The 21633-nt window shown below is 46.5% G+C and overlaps 1 protein-coding gene across 2 annotated transcripts; it reads left to right on the top strand.

Annotated features, from left to right (window-relative positions):
• Positions 1-3109: 3109 nt before the first annotated feature.
• On the top strand, positions 3110-16682 carry LOC139055583 (neuropeptide-like protein 31). Of its 2 annotated transcripts, XM_070533106.1 has the most exons (3): positions 3110-3215; positions 5045-5120; positions 16266-16682. In XM_070533106.1, exons 1-3 carry the CDS (start codon positions 3204-3206, stop codon positions 16559-16561), a joined length of 384 nt encoding a protein of 127 aa, XP_070389207.1. In that variant the 5' UTR covers positions 3110-3203; the 3' UTR covers positions 16562-16682. The 2 variants fall into 2 exon arrangements, with proteins under 2 accessions (XP_070389207.1, XP_070389212.1); XM_070533111.1 differs by lacking the exons at positions 3110-3215; positions 5045-5120 and adding an exon at positions 13934-14046 and having other exon boundaries at positions 16199-16682.
• Positions 16683-21633: the final 4951 nt, after the last annotated feature.

Genomic DNA, 21633 nt, shown 5'->3' with positions numbered 1-21633 from the left:
TGCTGACGATATTATCCTGCTTATCTTTCAGTGCACACATCTTGGTTTGTCCTATGCTATGTTTCTTTCTCACTGCTTTCAGGCTGTGTCCATTTTTTACTCCTTTTTCAGTCTTTCTCACCTTATAGTTTCGAATATGACTTATTTTCGCTTGTTGATCAGTTTTTACACTTCCGCGAATTCTATCTTATCTCTTGAGTTGGACACTTTCGTTTTTTGTCGTTTCTTTACTAGGTCCTCTATTACTTGGGAGAGCTTGCCTACTGGTTGCCTTGACGCCTTGCTTCTCACTTCAATTGCTGCCTCTGAAGCCAGACTAGTTACCGTTTCATTCATTATCCCTGTCATCTTCATTTCTCTGTTCTAAGGCTGTATATTTGTTTGCAAGTACCAGACTGAATTTGCCTGCTTTTACCCTTACTACCTCTAGGTTGACCTGTTTTTATTGACGAATTGTACTCTTTCTCTCTTCAAATTGAGGTGAATCCTAGCCCTCACTAACCTATGATCACTTCCCTTTACCCTGCCTGTCACTTCTACATCCTGCAGAAAGTATGATCAGGAGAAAGTATGAAGTCCATTTCATTTCTTGTTTCACCATTAGGGCTTTTACAGGTCCACTTGCTGTTGCTACGCTTCGTGAGAAAGGTGTTCATTATTCTAAGCTTATTCCTTTCTGCGAATTCTACCAGCACCTCTCCTCTAGCGTTCCTAGAATCGACGCCGTAATTAGATATTGCTTGTTCAGCAGCCTGATTTTCCCCCACTTTTGCATTGAAGTCGCCCATTACAAAAGTATACTGAGTTTGCAGTTTTCACATCGCTAATTCAACATCTTTGTTAAAACTGATCTACTTCCTCATCATTTTGACTGAATGTTGGAGCGTAGGCTTGTACTACCTTTAATATATGCCTCTTATTAAGTTTGATTACGACTACAGCTTCCCTTTCATAAATGCTGTAGAATTCGTCAATGTTGCCCGGTATGTCTTTATGGATTAGGCCTTTACTTAAAGGTCGATTTCTTACTATGGAGAATGCTTCACTTATCTATACTGGCTGAACAGCAGTTAAGCTGCGCACCTGAGGCAATTTTATGGTAGCACAACGATGGCTATATTGAATATCCTGAATTTTATCACTGTAAATTTTGCTGGGACAAATGCTGCACCTGCTGAAGTGGAGTGAATGACCAAGCCATCAGTGTAAACATTTTAGCACTCACTGTGGACCTCATGTAATAGACATAATGCTGTCTGCTTCAATGTGGCTGACTGCATTTGTGCCTTGTTCTTCGTGCCTGGAATGGTAAGGCATACCCGAGGTGAATGCAGAGACCCCAGTGTGAACGAAGGCCATGCTGCTGGAACGCAATTGGTTGGTAGCAATGGTCCGTGAGCAGTCACAAGACGGCTGAAACTGGTATGCGACCTAGTCGTAGACAGGCAAGCAAGATGTTGAAAGGGTGTTCTTACGACATGTCGAATGTGCACTCTTCGAGTGTCAGCTGCAATGCATGTTGCTACAGGGTGGTCCCACGTTATGGCAATTGTGGCTGCTATTGATGCCCACTTAGGTATGCCGAGGCACATCTACAGAACTTGGGTTTGTATGCTCTGGAGTGTCCAAAGATTCAGTTCACTGGTGCTTCCCAGCACGGACAGTCTGCATCTCAGGAAGCCCACAAATAATGCATACAATGCAGCATTGTGCAGCTGTAGCATCGATTGCACAGATGCTTCCCAGATGCTTCGGTAGAGGTAGAGGAACTCCGAACCCTCCCAGCCGGCTGTGACGACTCGCTTTGTAAAGTCAACAACAGAAAGAGTAGTTAAGGCAGGAAGTTGGGCTGGTTGGTTGGTTGAATCGCGTGACATACCGTATCTGCTCAGCTAAAGACGGAACGCAACAATATAACGTACTGGTGCCCGTCTTTTCTACTTCATATTGTGTTCCGTGTTTCGCGCTGCAATTATGGTAAGCAAAGGAGCAGGTGGAGTCTGGCAGGTAATGTTATGTATGAAGCAGATAACTTGTGGCTTATTAGACTAACAATGGACGTCAAGAGAAGGGAAGCGCAGTCGAGGATGCAGAGGATTACGGGAAACGAAGAGATTAAAAAATTTGCAGGAACAAAACCACATTGGCTGAGACAATGCAGGGGCAATAGAAGATCACTGGGAGAAGCATTAACGATCAGTGAACTTAATCTTCCTTTAGATGAACTCGACGGGAGCGAGTCGAGTCAGAAGTCGAGTTGACCCTGGCTGTTGGGGCAAGCCAACCCACTCTTTGCAAGCCTCACATCGATGCTTGCTTGACCTCATTTCGTGTAATAATGGCGACGCAGCTATACACGAAGACTCTCGCCAAGAAGTAGAAGGAATAACACAAACACACGCGTAAGAGAGGGACAGATAGATAGAACAGTAAGCCTTGCTTCAGCCGCAAAGTAATCTAGAATCATGCACCATAGTACCCCTTATAGTGCATTGTGCTGATTTGGGACATCAAATTCCTACAATCATCCGAAAGCCTTGTGGCTACGGTTGCTTTCGACCAACCAGAACAATGCGGGAGCTCGGAAATCACTGACAATGAATGAGGGAATAAGAGGACCACCACTGAAGCAGAAATGGCCAAGTGCCGGCACATGCAGGTGATCTCGACAAGCCACTTTGCATCGGAAGATCTTTGCATCGAGATAAGTCTCCCTCTCCGCTTGTTCGATGTCACTGCAGTCATTCATCTCACACCGCCCGCGACCCTGCAACGGGCGCAGCCATGGCGGCCCGTTACAATATATCTCTTATGCTTGCGCGTAACCGGGGAGCATAACCTACGCGTGGCGGCCACGCGGGTCAATTATATGAGCGGCGGTTGGCAGTCAGACTGCGTCGCACGAGCACTGCAGTTCCCGAGGCTGTTCCGCAATCCGGGGGGCAGGAGAAGGCGAAAGAGGGGTGCGTGCGTAAGAAAAGAAAGAGAAATAGAGCGCATTACAGGCCTTCTTTTCGATCGTCCAAGCCCTTACCCTCTCTTAAAGAGAACGCGGCATTCAAAGTTGTAGCGACGCCGCGCCCACCGTAAGCGGATTGGCGATAACAGAAGCGTGTCAGAAAACTGGACGACATTTGGCTATAAAAGCGGGAAGCCGGATAGCAGTGAGTTCAGTAGCAGCGAACAAAGAGCACAGCAGCACCATGAACGCACTCGTAAGTACACAGCATAAGCGTGCAGCTTTCGCCAAATACAGTATAACAGTGCGGATCGCACACCGGACTCTTGTGCTTCTTGACTGCAAAAAGCACAGCCGCAGTAGAGAGAGCAGATAGAGAGAGCCATATTTGCTTTAAAGGAAGCTCCCAACACACGCTGAACAGTTGCGGAGTTTCACGAACTTGATGCTCCGCATTTCGTTACTAAACGAATAACGTATGCGCTGCTTTCCGTAGTGTAGATGAGAGGCGTGCCTTTCGGACCGGGTTAGGAGAATTAGATGACAGGCCCTTTATAGGAGGCGAGATTCTGGGACCATGGCCTCATACGTCTGCGATGTAAAAAGTTCACGAAATTGTTGCAGTCTTTCTTGATATCTATTTTGATATCTTCAGTCTATGTGACCGCTTGCGACAGACTGAACGATGAAGGTTTGTGTGTGTGTATGGCGTGAGCTTTTCTTAACGCCTCCTACTCAAATTTTAGTCCCCTTTCCCTCTAGCCAAAGATCAGGGTGGCCAACCGGGGTTCAGCCTGGTTATCCTCTCTGCCTTTCCCTTCTTCACCTGTTCCTCTCCCTCTTCAGTTTATATACACACACTGGTGAAGGGGAAGGAAGTAAACTTGCGTTCCTTTAAAGAAATGCTTGCAATGTAGAAGATATATCAAGTATGGGAAAAGCAGCAGTGGTACCGCTTTACAGAACCTCAATGTCAAGCGGCTGACCCTCGAGCTTGCGAACCAATACTATCATTCAGATATTTAATTCACATTGGCTTAGAGATGACCGTTCCTCGTTTGAGCGACTTTCCTTGTCGCCCCGCACGTTTACCGCACCATTCTAACATAAGTCATTTAGAGCTTCTAAATGTTACACTGCTCTATTGTGACCTGTACGTTTGAATATGTGCTGATAGTAAGATACAAAATCGAAGTAATTGTCGAGCACCTGAGTTTTATCGCACGTCTAAAGCTGTTTTAAATTTATTAAACACATATAATCAAACAGTGTTCAAGTTCGGTATAAAAACATAGATGCAACAGTTTTAGAGACTTCGTCAGTCTCTTTTAAGTGTGTGATAAGATATAAAAGAAAAAGAAAGCATTTAGCGTAGAATGCCCGTTCTAACAGCAATATTTACAGGCAAATAATTGATGAATACAACTGTAAAGAATTCCATTAGTGTTTCTGTTACCCTATTGAAGGTCCCCGATGTACCTAGCTGAAAACACAGCTTCCATGTGACGCAGTTTCGACATTCGACAGCTTACTGTACTTTCAGTATGACGCGCGTCTTCACTCCAGCCGCCAAGACGGGTCTGTTTAAATTCTCAAAAACAAGACTTCAGCGAATCTGATGAACAAATATATGGAGGTGCATGTCAATCAATCAACCAATCAATCAATCAATCAACATCATACTTTCAACGACACCGAAACTTTCAACAACTGTTCACCGGTTATGACAACCTGCTGTTGGGCCCAACGTACGCGGTTCGATTGCCAGCCGCAGTCCGGCGTGATCAGTGCACTGAAGTTATAGTTTTGAGATGTTATTTGAAGCCTGAACGAAAGGGTTCATCCCAAAGTGGTAGCCGGCTTAAGGTTCTCGCCATTTCATCATGGTGATTTGCTTTCAGGTTTCATTTCATGTTGGATTGATCCCGTAACCGACGCACAGTCCCATGATCATCCATGGGCTGTGAAGGATAAGATACAGTTATTGCCAAGTGGCTAGAAGAGAAATGTGTAAATAACAGGGGCGTACTGGAAAGAACTTGCGAAAAATAGATGAATAACAAAATAAATTTGGTTTTGTTCCAGGGATTCCTTGCAATCATTGTAGTCGTAGCCACGGCCGCGAATGCCGGCTTCGTTGGCGGCTACGGAGGCTACGGTGGTTACGGTGGTGGCTACGGTTACGGCGGTTACGGAGGCTACGGCCTTGGACACGGGTACGGAGGCTATGGCGGAGGCTACGGCCATGGACTTGGATATGGAGGCTATGGAGGATACGGAGGTTACGGCCTCGGATTCGGCAAGGTCATCAGGATTGGCTACGGAGGATACGGTGGATATGGCGGCTACGGAGGCTACGGTGGATACGGAGGTTATGGCGGCTATGGAGGCTATGGCGGCTATGGCGGCTATGGCGGCGGTTATGGAAAGTACTGGTAGATACAACTTCGCAGCATTGTAACCATGCCACCTTTAACTGCACATCTCATGTACACATCATCACACCAAATGGACCAAATACGAAAGAAATGATGCAATAAATTGCATTTTGAGTGAAGCATTCCAGCTGTCTTCTTTCATTCGTTGTGAGAGCAATTGACGTTCAAGCTTTCACTGGCATCGCCCCTCCGGATTGCTTGTCGAAAGGCCTCCATGTCGGTGTGTTAAAAATGCACTCAAAAATTCTTTAAAATGGGAATGATGAGATAATTGAGCAGTTTCCTCAGGTTACATTTTAGCAATAAGGCATACATGTTAAAATGATTCGTGATACTAAGTAGAAAAGGAATTATAAAAATTATACTATTAACTTATTAACTTAAATAGACAGAGGATCCATTTTATTGTACTTGAAACTCATCATCCGGGACGTACAAAAAGCGGACATTGCTTTCTGCAGCGCATGCTTTTCAGATCAATTTCAGCCAAAATACTGAAACATTCGATGAAAAAGTAAATTATTCAAATTACCATAATTACTTGTCCAATTTCAACCTCTACTAATTTTAAGTTATATGCATCTGTGATAAAAGCAATGTCGAAGAAACAGCTTAATTATGGCTCCTTCACTATTTTGAAGGAACTTTGGTCGCCTTTAGCGAAACCCCTTCTATACAAGCGCACGGAGCTTCTCCGTCTTTCCAGTAATATATCTCGAGAAACAAAATGATAAAAAGAGCATTTTTATGTCGTGCACACTTCATGTAGGCGTGCATGAACTTCATTTCAGTGATACGTCCGATTATATCGGTTCCTGGGGTTAGAACCTTCAAGACAGTCCCTAAAAACGGATCGATACGCTCAATACTTCACATATCAATGTTTAAAGTTGCTACGCCCCATTGCGACTGGCTGTTGCTGGCGCGAATGAAGCTAGCAGGTCCTCAGGACGCGGCGACCACCTTTATTGCAGCCGAAAGCGACTTGTGGCGGTTTACCGCGAGCGTTCGAAAACTGCCGCCGCAGCCTCTGCTTCACGACGCGTGCAGGTTATAATTCGACACTCCCTGTCAGTGAAAGAAATCAAGTGAAGAACAGGTGGCTGTAACGTGTCACATATGAGGAAAAGGAGCAGGAAGGTTAAAACACTCAAGCACGTGGCCAATGGGGTAATTCACAGCCGCGATTCAAGACTCGCTCTGCGTAAGATATAGATGAATTACCGACGGCCCGACAAAAAATTTGGAGGACGCTTAAGCTTCGCCTTTAGGAGTGGAACGCGATAGCATTCAAAGATCCCTGACTGCTTCTCACGCTTCCCGGCAACTGCAGCGTATGTAACCGTAATGTTCACCGGAAAACGCTGGCGGTGAAAGCTATGCACGAAGACGGGTTTTCTGGTAGAAACGCGGCCTCTTGCGTGGGCCGCGATGCGGCGAAGGCCAGCGCCCTCTGGAGGTGCTGCAAGGTGCTGCTCCGTGGCCTCCAAGATATTCGTACGCCGACGCGCGCAAATTTCGGACGCCGTGGCTGGTCTAGGAATGGTAAGAACGCTGCAAAATGGGTTTGCTCGAGTTTTTGCGCAACAGAATTATGTTTTCTCGTACATTCAATTTACAAACCGGCTCTATCAATTCTGTGGGTTGTGTGTAAGTTGTACTTAACGATTTTTCTACGTATTTTAACTTGAGAAATTGAATTAGTTCAAAAACTTTCTTGCGCCACATGGAGGGCTGGGGTATGCGTGGTTCAAATATCTCTTTGCCGAAACGACGTCCGACGCTGGGTGCCGGACGCAGGCGCTTGATTTTCTGAGACACGGGGCTCTTAATTCTATCGCGTTAACATACGCATGTCTATCAAACTTTCGGGAAGAGATGTCTAGGAAGGAGCCAACGCCTGCCGTTCGCGCGCTTACAGGAGAAACTCGTAACTTTCGAAGAGCTTCCAGAAATCCCTACTTGGGAGATTCTGCCCATCCGATAAAGTGGGCCATCCTGCAATGGCGTTCCCTCAATTTAAAGTTCGAGCAGTACATACGTGCGTTGCTCCGCTGATTGCAGCGGGATAGCACTACATTTAACGCGATGTGCAAGTGTAGGTATGTCGGAGACATTGAAACGCACTAAATAATCGAATATGTTTTATTTTTTTTTATTTTTAGCCCAAGCTTTCTTTGCCTCTAGCCCGCCGTTTGGTGTCTTTTGGTTTCTCGCCGGATTTATTTATTTATTTATTTATTTATTTGAAGTACCTTACAGGCCCATAGGGCTTTGTGTAAGGGGTGGGGCGAAAAATCCCAACAGTGCATACACAACCACATGAAAAAGAAGAAAATACAATACGTGGTAAATAAAATTTGTGCACATAATATCAGTAAAGAAGAAGAGACTAAGCCATAGTCAAATAACGAGAAGAAATATGGTACATAGTTTAGAGCGCACGATAACATAAAAAGCGCATGACGCATGAATAAGTGCGCAACTCGTCAAGCGTGTTATAGCAAATGCAAAAAAAGGGGGAAACGATATGCTTAACTTCAAAATATGCACTGAAAACATGAATATGAAAGATGAATAAACATGAGCTGAAACATGAGTATGAAACGTACTAAACGAGGGCTTCAGTGAAATGTGTAATAGGTTGGTGATGGAATGTATCAGGATTAGACAGAGATGCGATGCTGTCTGGTAGATTATTCCATAATCTGATGGCTCGTGGAAGCGCTGATGAATGAAAAACTAAAGTGTCACCGACACCATGTAAGACTCAAATGATTGTTCAATCTTTTGGACGTGCGGGATGAGACATCGAGGTGAAAGGAACATAATCTATTGGAGTGTACATACTTGTGAAACGCTGTTAGTAGGGCGATGTCTTGGCGTGTGCCTAAAGATTGGAGAAACAGATCAGTTTTAATCTGAGTGACGCTAGAATGGTAGTTACAGTTTCTTGAGATGAATCTTGCGGCCCTATTTTGAATAGATTCTAAAGTGGTGACCATATTGTTATGGTAAGGAGACCAAATGGAGGAAGCAAACTCAAGTTGATGGCGAACAAAAGTAAGGTAAGCTAGTTTGCGAATATTAGCAGAGGAACTTCTGAGGTTACGGCGTAGGTACCCTAAAGACTTAGAGGTGACGGCACATATGGATGTGATATGAAATGGCCATGAAAGATCTGATGAAAGGTTAACACCGAGATATTTGTGATGGGAGACGTGAGATAGTAAGTCATCTTGAATATGGTATGCATAACTAGAATTGTTATGTTTGCGGCTGAATGAGATGACTTTACATTTCGATGAGTTAAGGGTCATCAACCATGTTTTGTATCACTCTTTGATAAGATGAAGATCGGATTGGAGTGCCAGATGGTCATTAGCAGAGTTGATGGGGCGGTAGATGATACAATCATGCGCGAAAATTCGCATACTGGGAGAAATGTTATTAAAAATATTTTTTGAGGCCAGTCTTTTTTTTCTAAACGTGGTTGACCGTAGCGACAAGGGTAGAGCTGTTGGTCCACGGGCCGGTTGGTGGCATAGACGTAAATTAAAGAAAAAAAGAAAGAAAAGTCCACCTATGAAACAGTAGGTTCTGGCGGCGACAGATCAGCCCACAAAGGGGTGAGAAATGCATTGCGCATTTCTTCACAAATCTCCTGAAATAGCGCGTCGAACTATGGGTGCAGGTCACGCAACTCTTACATCCATGGCGGCTCTGCAATATTTTCTGGGTATTTCGTGCATTTTCTGGCCAGCTATACTGTGGCGTCTTTTGGCATAGCGCCACCCTTCTACCGTTAATACTGGGACTGCCCCAACCATCTGCCCTGTAAGGCATCCGGCTGTGCCCTGGAAGGTTTCCGGCTTTGCCCACTGAAATAGCTCATTAATTTCAGCAGGCAACAAAGGCAATGGCAAGCCGCAAAGGTGCAGTAGTAGAGAAGCTCTAATTTTCAAATGTTTTCGTTTGCAGTCAACCACAATTTTAGAGATCAGTTTTTTTGTGTAGTAAAAAAGAAATTATTCATAATGCGCTTGAGGCACGACACGCGTTTATTTTATTTGAGGCGATAAATACAGACGTACCGTGTATATTCTCAACGCACGCGAAAGCAAACGATTCTCCCTCAGCAAAGCCGGCTTCAGACATACGAGACGGAAAGTGTCTTGGTGCCTCTGACTAACAGCTGCTACGGCAGGCGCGAAATCGTCTGCGGCCGATCCCTATACCGTGCATCTACTTGGCGCAGCTTAGCTGTAGCGCGCACACACTCTCAAGCTGCCGCGTCGTTAGCGGTAGCAGTATGGACAGGGCCATGCTAAAACACTCTTTTAGCATTGGGATGCAGACAATCGCGTCATTTTAAATGAGAGCCACGTTTGAGCCGGTTCATTTAGAATTTAGGCCTCGTTGGTAGGACTGGCACGGTCAGCATTCACCGCGAGAAACTTGAAGCACAAGCTAATATGAGTAAAGCACAGCATGTCCACAAACGCATAGGCGAAAAAGAGAATACCTGTAAAAAGGCATGATTGCGGCTTGGCTGCCGAGTATCGCGGTCATTGCGCGCGCACCACCGGGCCTCAATCCGACAGAATTTCAATGGCGAAAAGAGGGGGGAAACAACTCGAGATCAATGAAAAAAAAAAAAAACAGCGTCAAAGCGATGTCTCCGGACAGGGTCCTTTTATTAGTTTCAGGCATTCATTCTGCTTGCGTCACGAAAGCGCCGGTGCTGCTTTCTCCGAAAAGCCAGAAAAGAAAACGAAAAAAAAAAAACCCCAAGGAAAACGCATTCGAAATGGGTCGGAACAGAAACACAAACCTCCGCGACCCAAGCGTCAGAGAAAGACTGATAACTTTGCTCGATCTCGCAAAGCAATTGCCTCGCGGCGCTTGAGTGTCGCTACCGAGATATCTGCTCACTAATCGGACACCTCATTCAAAGTGCCACTTTTCGGTGGCAGCATAACATAAAGCCTGTTTCACCGGTTGCCAATTTAACTAGATCGCTGTAAAGCCATGAAGGAAGCGTTTATGAAGTTGAGGTGACTGAAAATTTAATGTAAGTTGGTGCCGTATTTCTGACATGGAATCCGATGTTTGAAGCGGGACAACATATATAACCTGGCATGTATTTTAACGTGATAGCACATGCGTAAAATGCTACAAAACGTAATATTTAGTACGGAGGCAGAAGGCCTTAAAGTGCAGGTAAACTCATAGCCCAGCCAAGGCACTAGCTTACGCTTGCAGCACCATTCGGGACTCTGGTGTACTGTGATCGGAGATATGAATGAATGAATGAATGAATGAATGAATGAATGAATGAATGAATGAATGAATGAATGAATGAATGAATGAATGAATGAGCCTTTACTGAAACAGTGAGTTGTCACTCGAGGGTCCATTTCAAGAACCCTCAGGCCTGGACCGTCCGCCGGGCACGGGCGACGAGTTGGCGCTGGTCGACCAGGTCCGGCTTGGAGATCGTAGCCTTTCATGTTTCAGTGACGAGGTTTGGGTATGCCTTTGCTGCTGCTGGTTGGTTGGTTGGATATAGGTAATAAAATTAAGACAGAACTTATCTTTAAATCAGTTTTTATTATTTGTTACGGACGTTAGACTACGCGAAAGAACCCTTCAGTGGGGTTCGTGAACTATGAACTTATCATTAGAGGCAGTGAACGCTCAACAATGCATCTAGACATGCCGGCGGCGGCCACTGACTGCGGGGTCAGGTCTGGGATCAAGTGGCGCTTGCTCGGGGCAAGACCTCTGTCTGCAAGAACCCTCTCACGTCGGTGTGTTCAGTGAAGCCTGTGCGGCAGTGAGTGTGTAACCGCCCCTCCCCCCCCCCCCCCCTCAAAAGCTGGTCGGCTACGATGACTTTGGACGCTCCCATTGGTCGAATGTTGAACATCCGTTTTCCCTCACCTAGGGATCTAGATAGGACAGAGTGTTTTTAAGCAGCCATTGACGGCTGCGTGGTATGCATTCTCTTTCAGTCACGCTAGGCTGATGTTCTCCACCCTTCATGTAGATACTGTAAATAAATCCCATCTTCCTCGTTCTCGATGAGAACAAGGCTCTCCCTTCAACAACGTCCTCAGCGTGGATGAGTTCGACGACGGCATGGGCCAGCTACGATTTATTTCATGCCTAACCTCAACTCTTACAGCGTATACCACCGTCGTGCAAGAGTCGACGCTATTCACACCATTTAGCCCCCTCTACGGTCAAGAAGTAGAGAAGATACAGGATGCTATGCTGCCGTGTCAAGACGCCGACCAATGAGAACTGACGTCGATGAATTTGCTGAGCGTTCCGAGGAAGCTCGGTAGCTCGCGCGGCTGCAAATCGGCCAGCGGCAGCAGACGGACGCACGGCGTTACAACATCAGCCACAGGGACGTGTCATATAATCCGGAGACCAAGTTTGGCTATGGACCCCTGCTCGCTACCGTGGCCTCTGTGAAAAGTTACTGATCCAGTATTTTGGTCCGTATAAAGTAGTACGCTGCATCAGTGACGTTAACTGCGAAGTGGTCCCGGACACATCATCACGGACACAGATCCAGACACAAAGACGATCGAGCTCGGATATAGCTCCTGTTGTGCGCATGAAACCGTACACTACGCGTTCATAGTTTTTTTCTCTCATTCACCCTTCTTTGGTTTTGCTTTTCATTTATCTTCAATTCGTTCCTGTGCTTATTTAAATTATTTTAACCTATTTTAATAGGAAGCCCTCCCACAGTTCTTACTTTTGTGCCTTCTCCTGAAAATGTATCACCTTCGTGTATGTATTGTATTTTGCACTTATGTTTATACACTTGAAACTTGTAAGCTATACGCGCTACACTTAAAGACAGATGCGATTAGATGCACCACACAATTCACGGAGGACAAAAGCATTTCGATGAACAATAAATCCGAAACACTTTTCAGAGGGAACGTCAATGAGGGAGCAGCCTCTTGATACCGTAATCTGATGCCAACACATTATAAATCGCAGAAAGGCGTTGAGAAGTGCTTGTGTAAACACAATTTTTGGAGGAAACATGCCTCTTCCCCTGTGCTATCACCTTTGCACCTTGTTCGGTCTCAGAAGTGATGGTTGCAGTCTTTCCCGCATCGGAATACGACCACTGTGCCGCAGCGATCGAACATCGTGTTCACCAGCACAACGCCAAAGCTACTGAGCCACCGTGACGGGTAAACAGATACTGTAGTTCGGATAAAGAAGAAAGAGTAGTAAGGCAGGAAGTTGGGCTGGTTGGTTGGTTGAATCGCTTGACATACCGTACCTTCTCAGCTAAAGACGGAACGCAACAATATAAAGTACTGGTGCCCGTCTTTTCTACTTCATATTGTGTTCCGTGTTTCGCGCTGCAATTATAGTAAGCAAAGGAGCACGTGGAGTCTGGCAGGTCATGTTATGCATGAAGCAGATAACTTGGGGCTTATTAGACTAACAATGGACGTCAAGAGAAGGGAAGCACAGTTGAGGATGCAGAGGATTGCGGGAAACGAAGAGGTTAAAAAAATTGCAGGAACAAAACCACATTGGCTGAGACAATGCAGGGGCAATTGAAGATCACTGGGCGAAGCATTAAGAATCAGTGAACTTAATCTTCGTTTAGATGTACGCGACGGGAGCAAGTCGAGTCAGAAGTCGAGTTGACCCTGGTTGTTGGGGCAAGCCAACCCACTCTTTGCAAGCCTCACATCGATGCTTGCTTGACCTGATTTCGTGTAATAATGGCGGCGCAGCTATACATGAAGACTCTCGCCAAGAAGTAGAAGGAAGAACACAAACACACGCGTAAGAGAGGGACAGATAGATAGAACAGTAAGCCCTGCATCAGCCGCAAAGTAATCTAAAATCATGCACCATAGTACCCCTTATAGTGCATTGTGCTGATTTGGGACATCAAATTCCGACAATCATCCGAAAGCCTTGTGGCTACGGTTGCTTTCGACCTACCAGAACAATGCGGAAGCTCGGAGATCACTGACAATGAATGAGGGAATAAGAGGACCGCCACTGAAGCAGAAATGGCCAAGCGCCGGCACATGCAGGTGATCTCGACAAGCCACTTTGCATCGGAAGATCTTTGCATCGAGATAAGTCTCCCTCTCTGCTTGTTCGATGTCACTGCAGTCATTCATCTGACACCGCCCGCGACCCTGCATCGGGCGCAGCAGTGGCGGCCCGTTACAATATATCTCTTTTGCTTGCGCGTAACCGGGGAGCATAAACTACGCGTGGCGGCCACGCGGGTCAATTATATGAGCGGCGGTTGGCAGTCAGACTGCGTCGCACGAGCACTGCAGTTCCCGAGGCTGTTCCGCAATCCGGGGGGCAGGAGAAGGCGAAAGAGGGGTGCGTGCGTAAGAAAAGAAAGAGAAATAGAGCGCATTACAGGCCTTCTTTTCGATCGTCCAAGCCCTTACCCTCTCTTAAAGAGAACGCGGCATTCAAAGTTATAGCGACGCCGCGCCCACCGTAAGCGGATTGGCGATAACAGAAGCGTGTCAGAAAACTGGACGACATTTGGCTATAAAAGCGGGAAGCCGGATAGCAGTGAGTTCAGTAGCAGCGAACAAAGAGCACAGCAGCACCATGAACGCACTCGTAAGTACACAGCATAAGCGTGCATCTCTCGCCAAATACAGTATAACAGTACGGATCGCACACCGGATTCTTGTGCTTCTTGACCGCAAAAAGCACAGCCGCAGTAGAGAGAGCAGATAGAGAGAGCCGTATTTGCTTTAAAGGAAGCTCCCAACACACGCTGAACAGTTGCGGAGTTTCACGAACTTGATGCTCCGCATTTCATTACTAAACGAATAACGTATGCGCTGCTTTCCGTAGTGTAGATGAGAGGCGTGCCTTTCGGACCGGGTTAGGAGAATTAGATGACAGGCTTTATAGGAGGCGAGATTCTGGGACCATGGCCTCATACGTCTACGATGTAAAAAGTTCACGAAATTGTTGCAGTCTTTCTTGATATCTATCTTGATATCTTCAGTCTATGTGACCGCTTGCGACAGACTGAACGATGAAGGTTTGTGTGTGTGTATGGCGTGAGCTTTTCTTAACGCCTCCTACTCAAATCTTAGTCCCCTTTCCCTCTAGCCAAAGATCAGGGTGGCCAATCGGGGTTCAGCCTGGTTATCCTCTCTGCCTTTCCCCTTCTTCACCTGTTCCTCTCCCTCTTCAGTTTATATACACACACTGGTGAAGGGGAAGGAAGTAAACTTGCGTTCCTTTAAAGAAATGCTTGCAATGTAGAAGATATATCAAGTATGGGAAAAGCAGCAGTGGTACCGCTTTACAGAACCTCAATGTCAAGCGGCTGACCCTCGAGCTTGCGAACCAATACTATCATTCACATATTTAATTCACATTGGCTTAGAGATGACCGTTCCTCGTTTGAGCGACTTTTCCTTGTCGCCCCGCACGTTTACCGCACCATTCTAACATAAGTCATTTAGAGCTTCTATATGTTACACTGCTCTATTGTGACCTGTACGTTTGAATATGTGCTGATAGTAAGATACAAAAAATCGAAGTAATTGTCCAGTACCTCAGTTTTTATCGCACGTCTAAAGCTGTTTTAAATTTATTAAACACATATAATCAAATAGTGTTCAATTTCGGTATAAAAAAAATAGATGCAACAGTTTTAGAGACTTCGTCAGTCTCTTTAAAGTGTGTGATAAGATATAAAAGAAAAAAGAAAGCATTTAGCGTAGAATGCCCGTTCAAACAGCAATATTTACAGGCAAATAATTGATGAATACAACGGTAAAGAATTCCATTAGTGTTTCTGTTACCCTATTGAAGGTCCCCGATGTACCTAGCTGAAAACACAGCTTCCATGTGACGCAGTTTCGACATTCGACAGCTTACTGCACAGTAAAGTGGAAAGTTGGGCTAGTTGGTGAGTGATCATCATACCTTGCTGCTGAAGCAGCGCACAGACACGGACACAGTGAAGACAAACAGGAAAAGACGAAACTCGCTGCATTGATATCTATCTTATCGAAATAGTTGCGAGTGCAGCGAGTTTCGTCTTTTCCTGTTTGTCTTCACTGTGTCCGTGTCTGTGCGCTGCTTCACCAGCAAGGTATGATGATGAGCTTACTGTACTTTCAGTATGACGCGCGTCTTCACTCCAGCCGCCAAGACGGGTCTGTTTAAATTCTCAAAAAACAAGACTTTAGCGAACCTGATGAACAAATATATGGAGTTGCATGTCAATCAATCAATCAATCAATCAATCAATCAATCAATCAATCAATCAATCAATCAATCAATCAATCAATCAATCAATCAATCAATCAATCAATCAATCAATCAATCAACATCATACTTTCAACGACACCGAAACTTTCAACAACTGTTCACCGGTTATGACAACCTGCTGTTGGGCCCAACGTACGCGGTTCGATTGCCAGCCGCAGTCCGGCGTGATCAGTGCACTGAAGTTATAGTTTTGAGATGTTATTTGAAGCCTGACCGAAAGGGTTCATCCCAAAGTGGTAATGGCTCCCGGCTTAAGGTTCTCGCCATATCATCATGGTGATTTGCTTTCAGGTTTCATTTCATGTTGGATTGATCCCGTAACCGACGCACAGTCCCATGATCATCCGTGGGCTGTGAAGGATAAGATACAGTTATTGCCAAGTGGCTAGAAGAGAAATGTGTAAATAACAGGGGCGTACTGGAAAGAACTTGTGAAAAATAGATGAATAACACAATAAATTTGATTTTGTTCCAGGGATTCCTTGCAATCATTGTAGTCGTAGCCACGGCCGCGAATGCCGGCTTCGTTGGCGGCTACGGAGGCTACGGTGGTTACGGTGGTGGCTACGGTTACGGCGGTTACGGAGGCTACGGCCTTGGACACGGGTACGGAGGCTATGGCGGAGGCTACGGCCATGGACTTGGATATGGAGGCTATGGAGGATACGGAGGTTACGGCCTCGGATTCGGCAAGGTCATCAGGATTGGCTACGGAGGATACGGTGGATATGGCGGCTACGGAGGCTACGGTGGATACGGAGGTTATGGCGGCTATGGAGGCTATGGCGGCTATGGCGGCTATGGCGGCTATGGCGGTGGTTATGGAAAGTACTGGTAGATACAACTTCGCAGCATTGTAACCATGCCACCTTTAACTGCACATCTCATGTACACATCATCACACTAAATTGACCAAATACGAAGGAAATGATGCAATAAATTGCATTTTGAGTGAAGCATTCCACCTGTCTTCTTTCATTCGTTGTGAGAGCATTTGACGCTCAATTTTTCACTGGTATCGCCCCTCCAGATTGCATGTCGAAAGGCCTCCATGTCGGTGTGTTAAAAATGCGCTCGAAAATTCTTTAAAATGGGAATGATGAGATAATTGAGCTGTTTCCTCAGGTTACATTTTAGGAACAAGCATACATATTAAAATGATTCGTGACACGTAGAAAAGGAATTATCAAAATTATACTATTAACTTATTAACTTAAATAGACAGAGGGCCCATTTTATTGTACTTGAAACTCATCATCCGGGACGTACAAAAAGCGGACATTGCTTTCTGCAGCGCAAGCTTTTCAGATCAATTTCAGCCCAAATACTGAAACGTTCGATGAAAAAGTAAATTATTCAAATTACCATAATTACTTGTCTAATTTCAACCTCTACTCATTTTAAGTTATATGCATCTGTGATAAAAGCAATGTCGAAGAAACAGCTTAATTATGGCTCCTTCGCTATTTTGAAGGAACTTTGGCCGCCTTTACCGAAACCCCTTCTATACAAGCGCACGGAGCTTCTCCGTCTTTCCAGTAATATATCTCGATAAACAAAATGATAAAAAGAGCATTTTTATGTCGGGCAAACTTCATGTAGGCGTGCAAGAACATCATTTCAGCGATACGTCCGATTATATCGGTTCCTGAGGGTAGCACCTTCAAGACAGTCCCTAAAAACGGATCGATACGCTCAACAGTTCACATAGCAAGGTTTAAAAGTTGCTACGCCCCATTGCGACTGGCTGTTGCTGGCGCGAATGAAGCTGGCAGGTCCTCAGGACGCGGCGACCACCTTTATGGCAGCCGAAAGCGACTTGTGGCGGTTTACCGCGAGCGTTCGAAAACTGCCGCCGCAGCCTCTGCTTCACGACGCGTGCAGGTTATAATTCGACACTCCCTGTCAGTGAAAGAAATCAAGTGAAGAACAGGTGGCTGTAACGTGTCACATATGAGGAAAAGGAGTAGGAAGGCTAAAACACTCAAGCACGTGGCCAATGGGGTAACTCACAGCCGCGATTCAAGACTCGCTCTGCGTAAGATATAGATGAATTACCGACGGCCCGACAAAAAATTTGGAGGACGCTTAAGCTTCGCCTTTAGGAGTGGAACGCGATAGCATTCAAAGATCCCTGACTGCTTCTCACGCTTCCCGGCAACTGCAGCGTATGTAACCGTAATGTTCACCGGAAAACGCTGGCGGTGAAAGCTATGCACGAAGACGGGTTTTCTGGTAGAAACGTGGCCTCTTGCGTGGGCCGCGATGGATGGAATGGATGGATGTTATGAGCCTCCTCTTTGGAACGGGGCGGTGTGGGTTGCGCCCCCAAGCTCTTGCTACTATACTGCCTAATATTCTACCTAGCTTAAACAATGAAAAAAGACACAAAAAAAACACTATGAACTACCATGCCCAAATTTTCTGATCCCCTATTGCGAACTGTGCTTTTGTACGTCTCCATCTTTTGTCGTTTCCCTACTTTTCTTCCACCAATCCTCCAGTCACCTCTTACTAATGTCTATTGCGGACATGTTTGCTTTACCACTGCTCCCTCTGAACCCAAGGGCTTCAAGGAGGCCAGTGGTGCCTAAATCGACCGCTGGGTAGACGTCTTCACATTCTAATAAAACATGCTCCGTAGTTTCCCTAGCTTTACCACAGCAAGTACATGCTTCTTCTTCCTTCTTATATCTCGCTTTATAGGTGCGTGTTCTAAGGCATCCTGATCTCGCTTCGAAAAGTAATGAGCTTCCCTTTGAGTTATCATAAACGGTTTCTTTCCTGATTTCGTTTTTTCCTCTTAAGTAGTTACTCATGGCAGGTTTCTTTTCCATTGCCGCCACCCATGAGATTAATTCAGCTTCTCTGACTTTCCGCTTGACCTTTGTTGTTGTGTTGTCCACCCTACAGGCCGCATACTTGCTGGTAAGCTTCCTAGTTCTTTTCCTCCACTGTGAATCAATGTTTTTCCTGTACAGATACCTGAACACTCTCCCAGCCCATTTACTTTCTTCCACATTCCTCAGCCGTTCTTCATACTCAAGTTTACTGCGAGCTTCCCTCACTTCAAAACTAGTCCAGCCCATATCACCCTGCACAGCTTCATTTGTAGTCATCCCGTGAGCGCCCAATACGAGGCGACCCACTGACCTTTGGTTCCCGTCGAGTCCTGAGTGCACCCCTGATTTATAGCAAACAACCGCATTTCCAAAAGTAAGTCCTGGAACCATTACACCTTTCCACATACCTCGGAGGACCTCGTACCTATTGTATCCCCATAGCGCTCTGTGCTTCATCATGGCTGCATTTCTCTTCCCCTTTACTGTTATGGTTTTTCCTGTGTTTCCATATATCCATTGTCTTCATTTATCCATATACCAAGGTATTTATATTCTGTTACCCGAGGTATTTCTTGGCCCTGTATCTCCACTGTCTGTTCACTGTTTTCATTGAATACCATAACACCTGATTTTCTAAAGGGCCGTTTATAGTCCGACGTAACGCACGCGCGCGCACGCTACGTCACGTCGCGAAAACGACACCTCTATAGTCGGGCGCACCGGCGCAGCTAACGTAACCGGTGGCTTCCAACGCGCCCCGACGGGCCCGGCGCCGATTTGGCTCCGGAGCCATTCGCGCGTCGAAGTCGGCAGAACTCTCGCACCACAATGCATTGCGCGCGAAGAAAAAGGCGCCAAGACAACTCTACAGGCCAAGATATAGTCCGGCGTTCTCGGCGCGCCAGGCCGCGGCAGGCGAAGTCGGATACGCTGCGCTAGCGACGCCAGGAGTGCAAGAAATTTGCTTCCTCTAGAGTTCGGCGTGCGCGCGCAGCTCGAGGCTGGCGCCATCTGTGCGTCCGGGAGCGCAACTTCGCCGCGGCGAACAGCTGTTTACATGGCGCATGCGCGTCGTTCGGGTAGCGCGCGCGCTTCTCGTTCCGCGCGCTGTTTGTGCGCTAAAATGAAAACTTTTGCGGGATGGCGTTAACTTGTCCTGACAGCCAGAAAAAAAAAAAAACCTAAGGTTTTACGTGCGAAAACCACTTTCTTTCTGACCTGGGCTTCTTTAACGTGTACCTAAATCTAAGCACACGGGTGTTTTTCGCATTTCGCCCCCATCGAAATGTGGCCGCCGTGCCTGACAGCCAGAACATCGCACTCATATTGCTAGTACGTCGGCTACGTCAAAAAAGGAAGCGGACCATGTACATACGAAAGCTATTCAACAAGCGCCCTCAACTCGGCGACTACCACCAGCTAGTACAGGAGCTGCGAAATGCAGCTTACCTGTGGCGAGACCACACTGCTTTCGTATAGCTTCTTACGCGTGGTTCTTCCGCTCTGTGTCGCGGTGGTCCATGCGTTTCACATCGTATACACATGGATGGTTGCTAATCGCTTCAAGCAGGCGTCCTCACTCGCGCTGTCATTACACACGGATGTTGAAAAAAACCACAGGCGCACTGTCAGTACGCGCACCGCAGGCCGCCATTCTGCCTTCTGCTCGCTGCCGCTACAGCGCGCAGTGCATTCTGGTCTAGCGTCAGCCGCGTGAAATAGAACACGCTCTATCTCCGCGCCGGCGGCGTTGAGTTCGCCAAGCGCGCCTGGGCACGCCGGCTACGCCGTGACGCCGAACTGTAGAGTGCGCGTTTTTCACCGACGTCGCTTAACCGCGACGCGCGTGGCCGCGCGCGCGCGTTACGCCGGACTATATCTTGCCCTTACAGACGGCTTTTGCGGACGGCGCGCGACTTGGCGAACCTTCTGCGCATGCTCCGAAGATAGCAGCCTACGGCGCGCGCGTTGAAGTATAGAGGGGATGGCATCTCGGCTGGCGCAGCGCAACCGACGTAGCGTGACTGACCGCGAACGACGCTCGCCCGCGCGCCGATGACGTCGGACTATACGCGGCGTGCACGCCGATGGCCGCGCCACTGGTGGCGGCCTTGCGCAGAACGCATGGGAGAGGAGCGAGCCGCGCGCCGTAGCACGCCGTAGTTTTTTGCGTCGCTGATAGTGCTTCGCCGTCGTATTTGTGTTTTCAGAGCAAAATAGTCAACACCCTTCGCATGTGCGGGATGGCCAAAGCTTCCGAAGAATGTCGAAGAAGAATTGTTGCAGGGTGGGGGGCTCAAATACCGGCGAAAACGTGCCGGCGATACGGTTCTAATTATTCCCCGCAACGCCTCATCAGCAGGAGCAACGGTGGCAATGGAACGTGGCTTCGGCGCGAAATTTCTTATTCTCATCCTTTCCTTTGCGCTTCGGTGTTTCTTCTTTTTTATTATTATTTTTTACTCGATTGTAGTTAGACGCGTAAGCGACGAAGTTCGTCTGCAGTGCAACATGCGGTTTAAAGGCATTTCGCTAAAGTTCGGAATGCCATTTGCCGCTTATATTGTTTTCCGCTTCTTTACCGCGTTGGGCTAACTAGGCAGCACGACTGCACGAGCGCATTGTATTGTATGTTAAAGCTACAGAAGTTTGCAAGAACTGAAATCGTTAGTTTTATGTGGCCCGGTAAATCCTCGCGCCAGCTGTCATGCACTTCATGTTTTTACATCGATTTTATGCATGGCTTCGCACATGTTTAACTGTTGCTAGTTGCTTCATGCATAACTCTTGATTCTTTTGAGCTGCGAGGTTTTCACCCTGCCTCGTTTGTAAAGGGTATAAATCACGCTTTGTCTTATCGGAATGACACCAAGCAACTGCTTCTTTAACAGCTTTATTCATTTCGCCCGAGGGCATCTTAGATATTGTGTCTTTTTGGGAAATGTGTTTAGAAAATAGGTAGCTCAAGGCGAGAATTGCTAATAGTTGCTGCATATGGTATTTTTGTTACATTTTTCGCTGATCCATTTTTCGCTGAATAGTTCGCGTCACGTTTGGTAAGTCATCA

The sequence above is a fragment of the Dermacentor albipictus genome, chromosome 1, assembly GCF_038994185.2.
Source record: "Dermacentor albipictus isolate Rhodes 1998 colony chromosome 1, USDA_Dalb.pri_finalv2, whole genome shotgun sequence".
Lineage (NCBI taxonomy): Eukaryota > Metazoa > Arthropoda > Arachnida > Ixodida > Ixodidae > Dermacentor > Dermacentor albipictus.
This window is presented reverse-complemented; position numbering and strand designations above follow the sequence as displayed.

Excerpts from the sequence above, each read along its gene's own strand:
- LOC139055583 (XM_070533106.1), top strand. Across the intron at positions 5,121-16,265 it reads CGGCTACGGAGGCTACGGTG|GCTACGGTGGTTACGGTGGT; the intron begins GTTACGGTGGTG and ends GCGGCTACGGAG.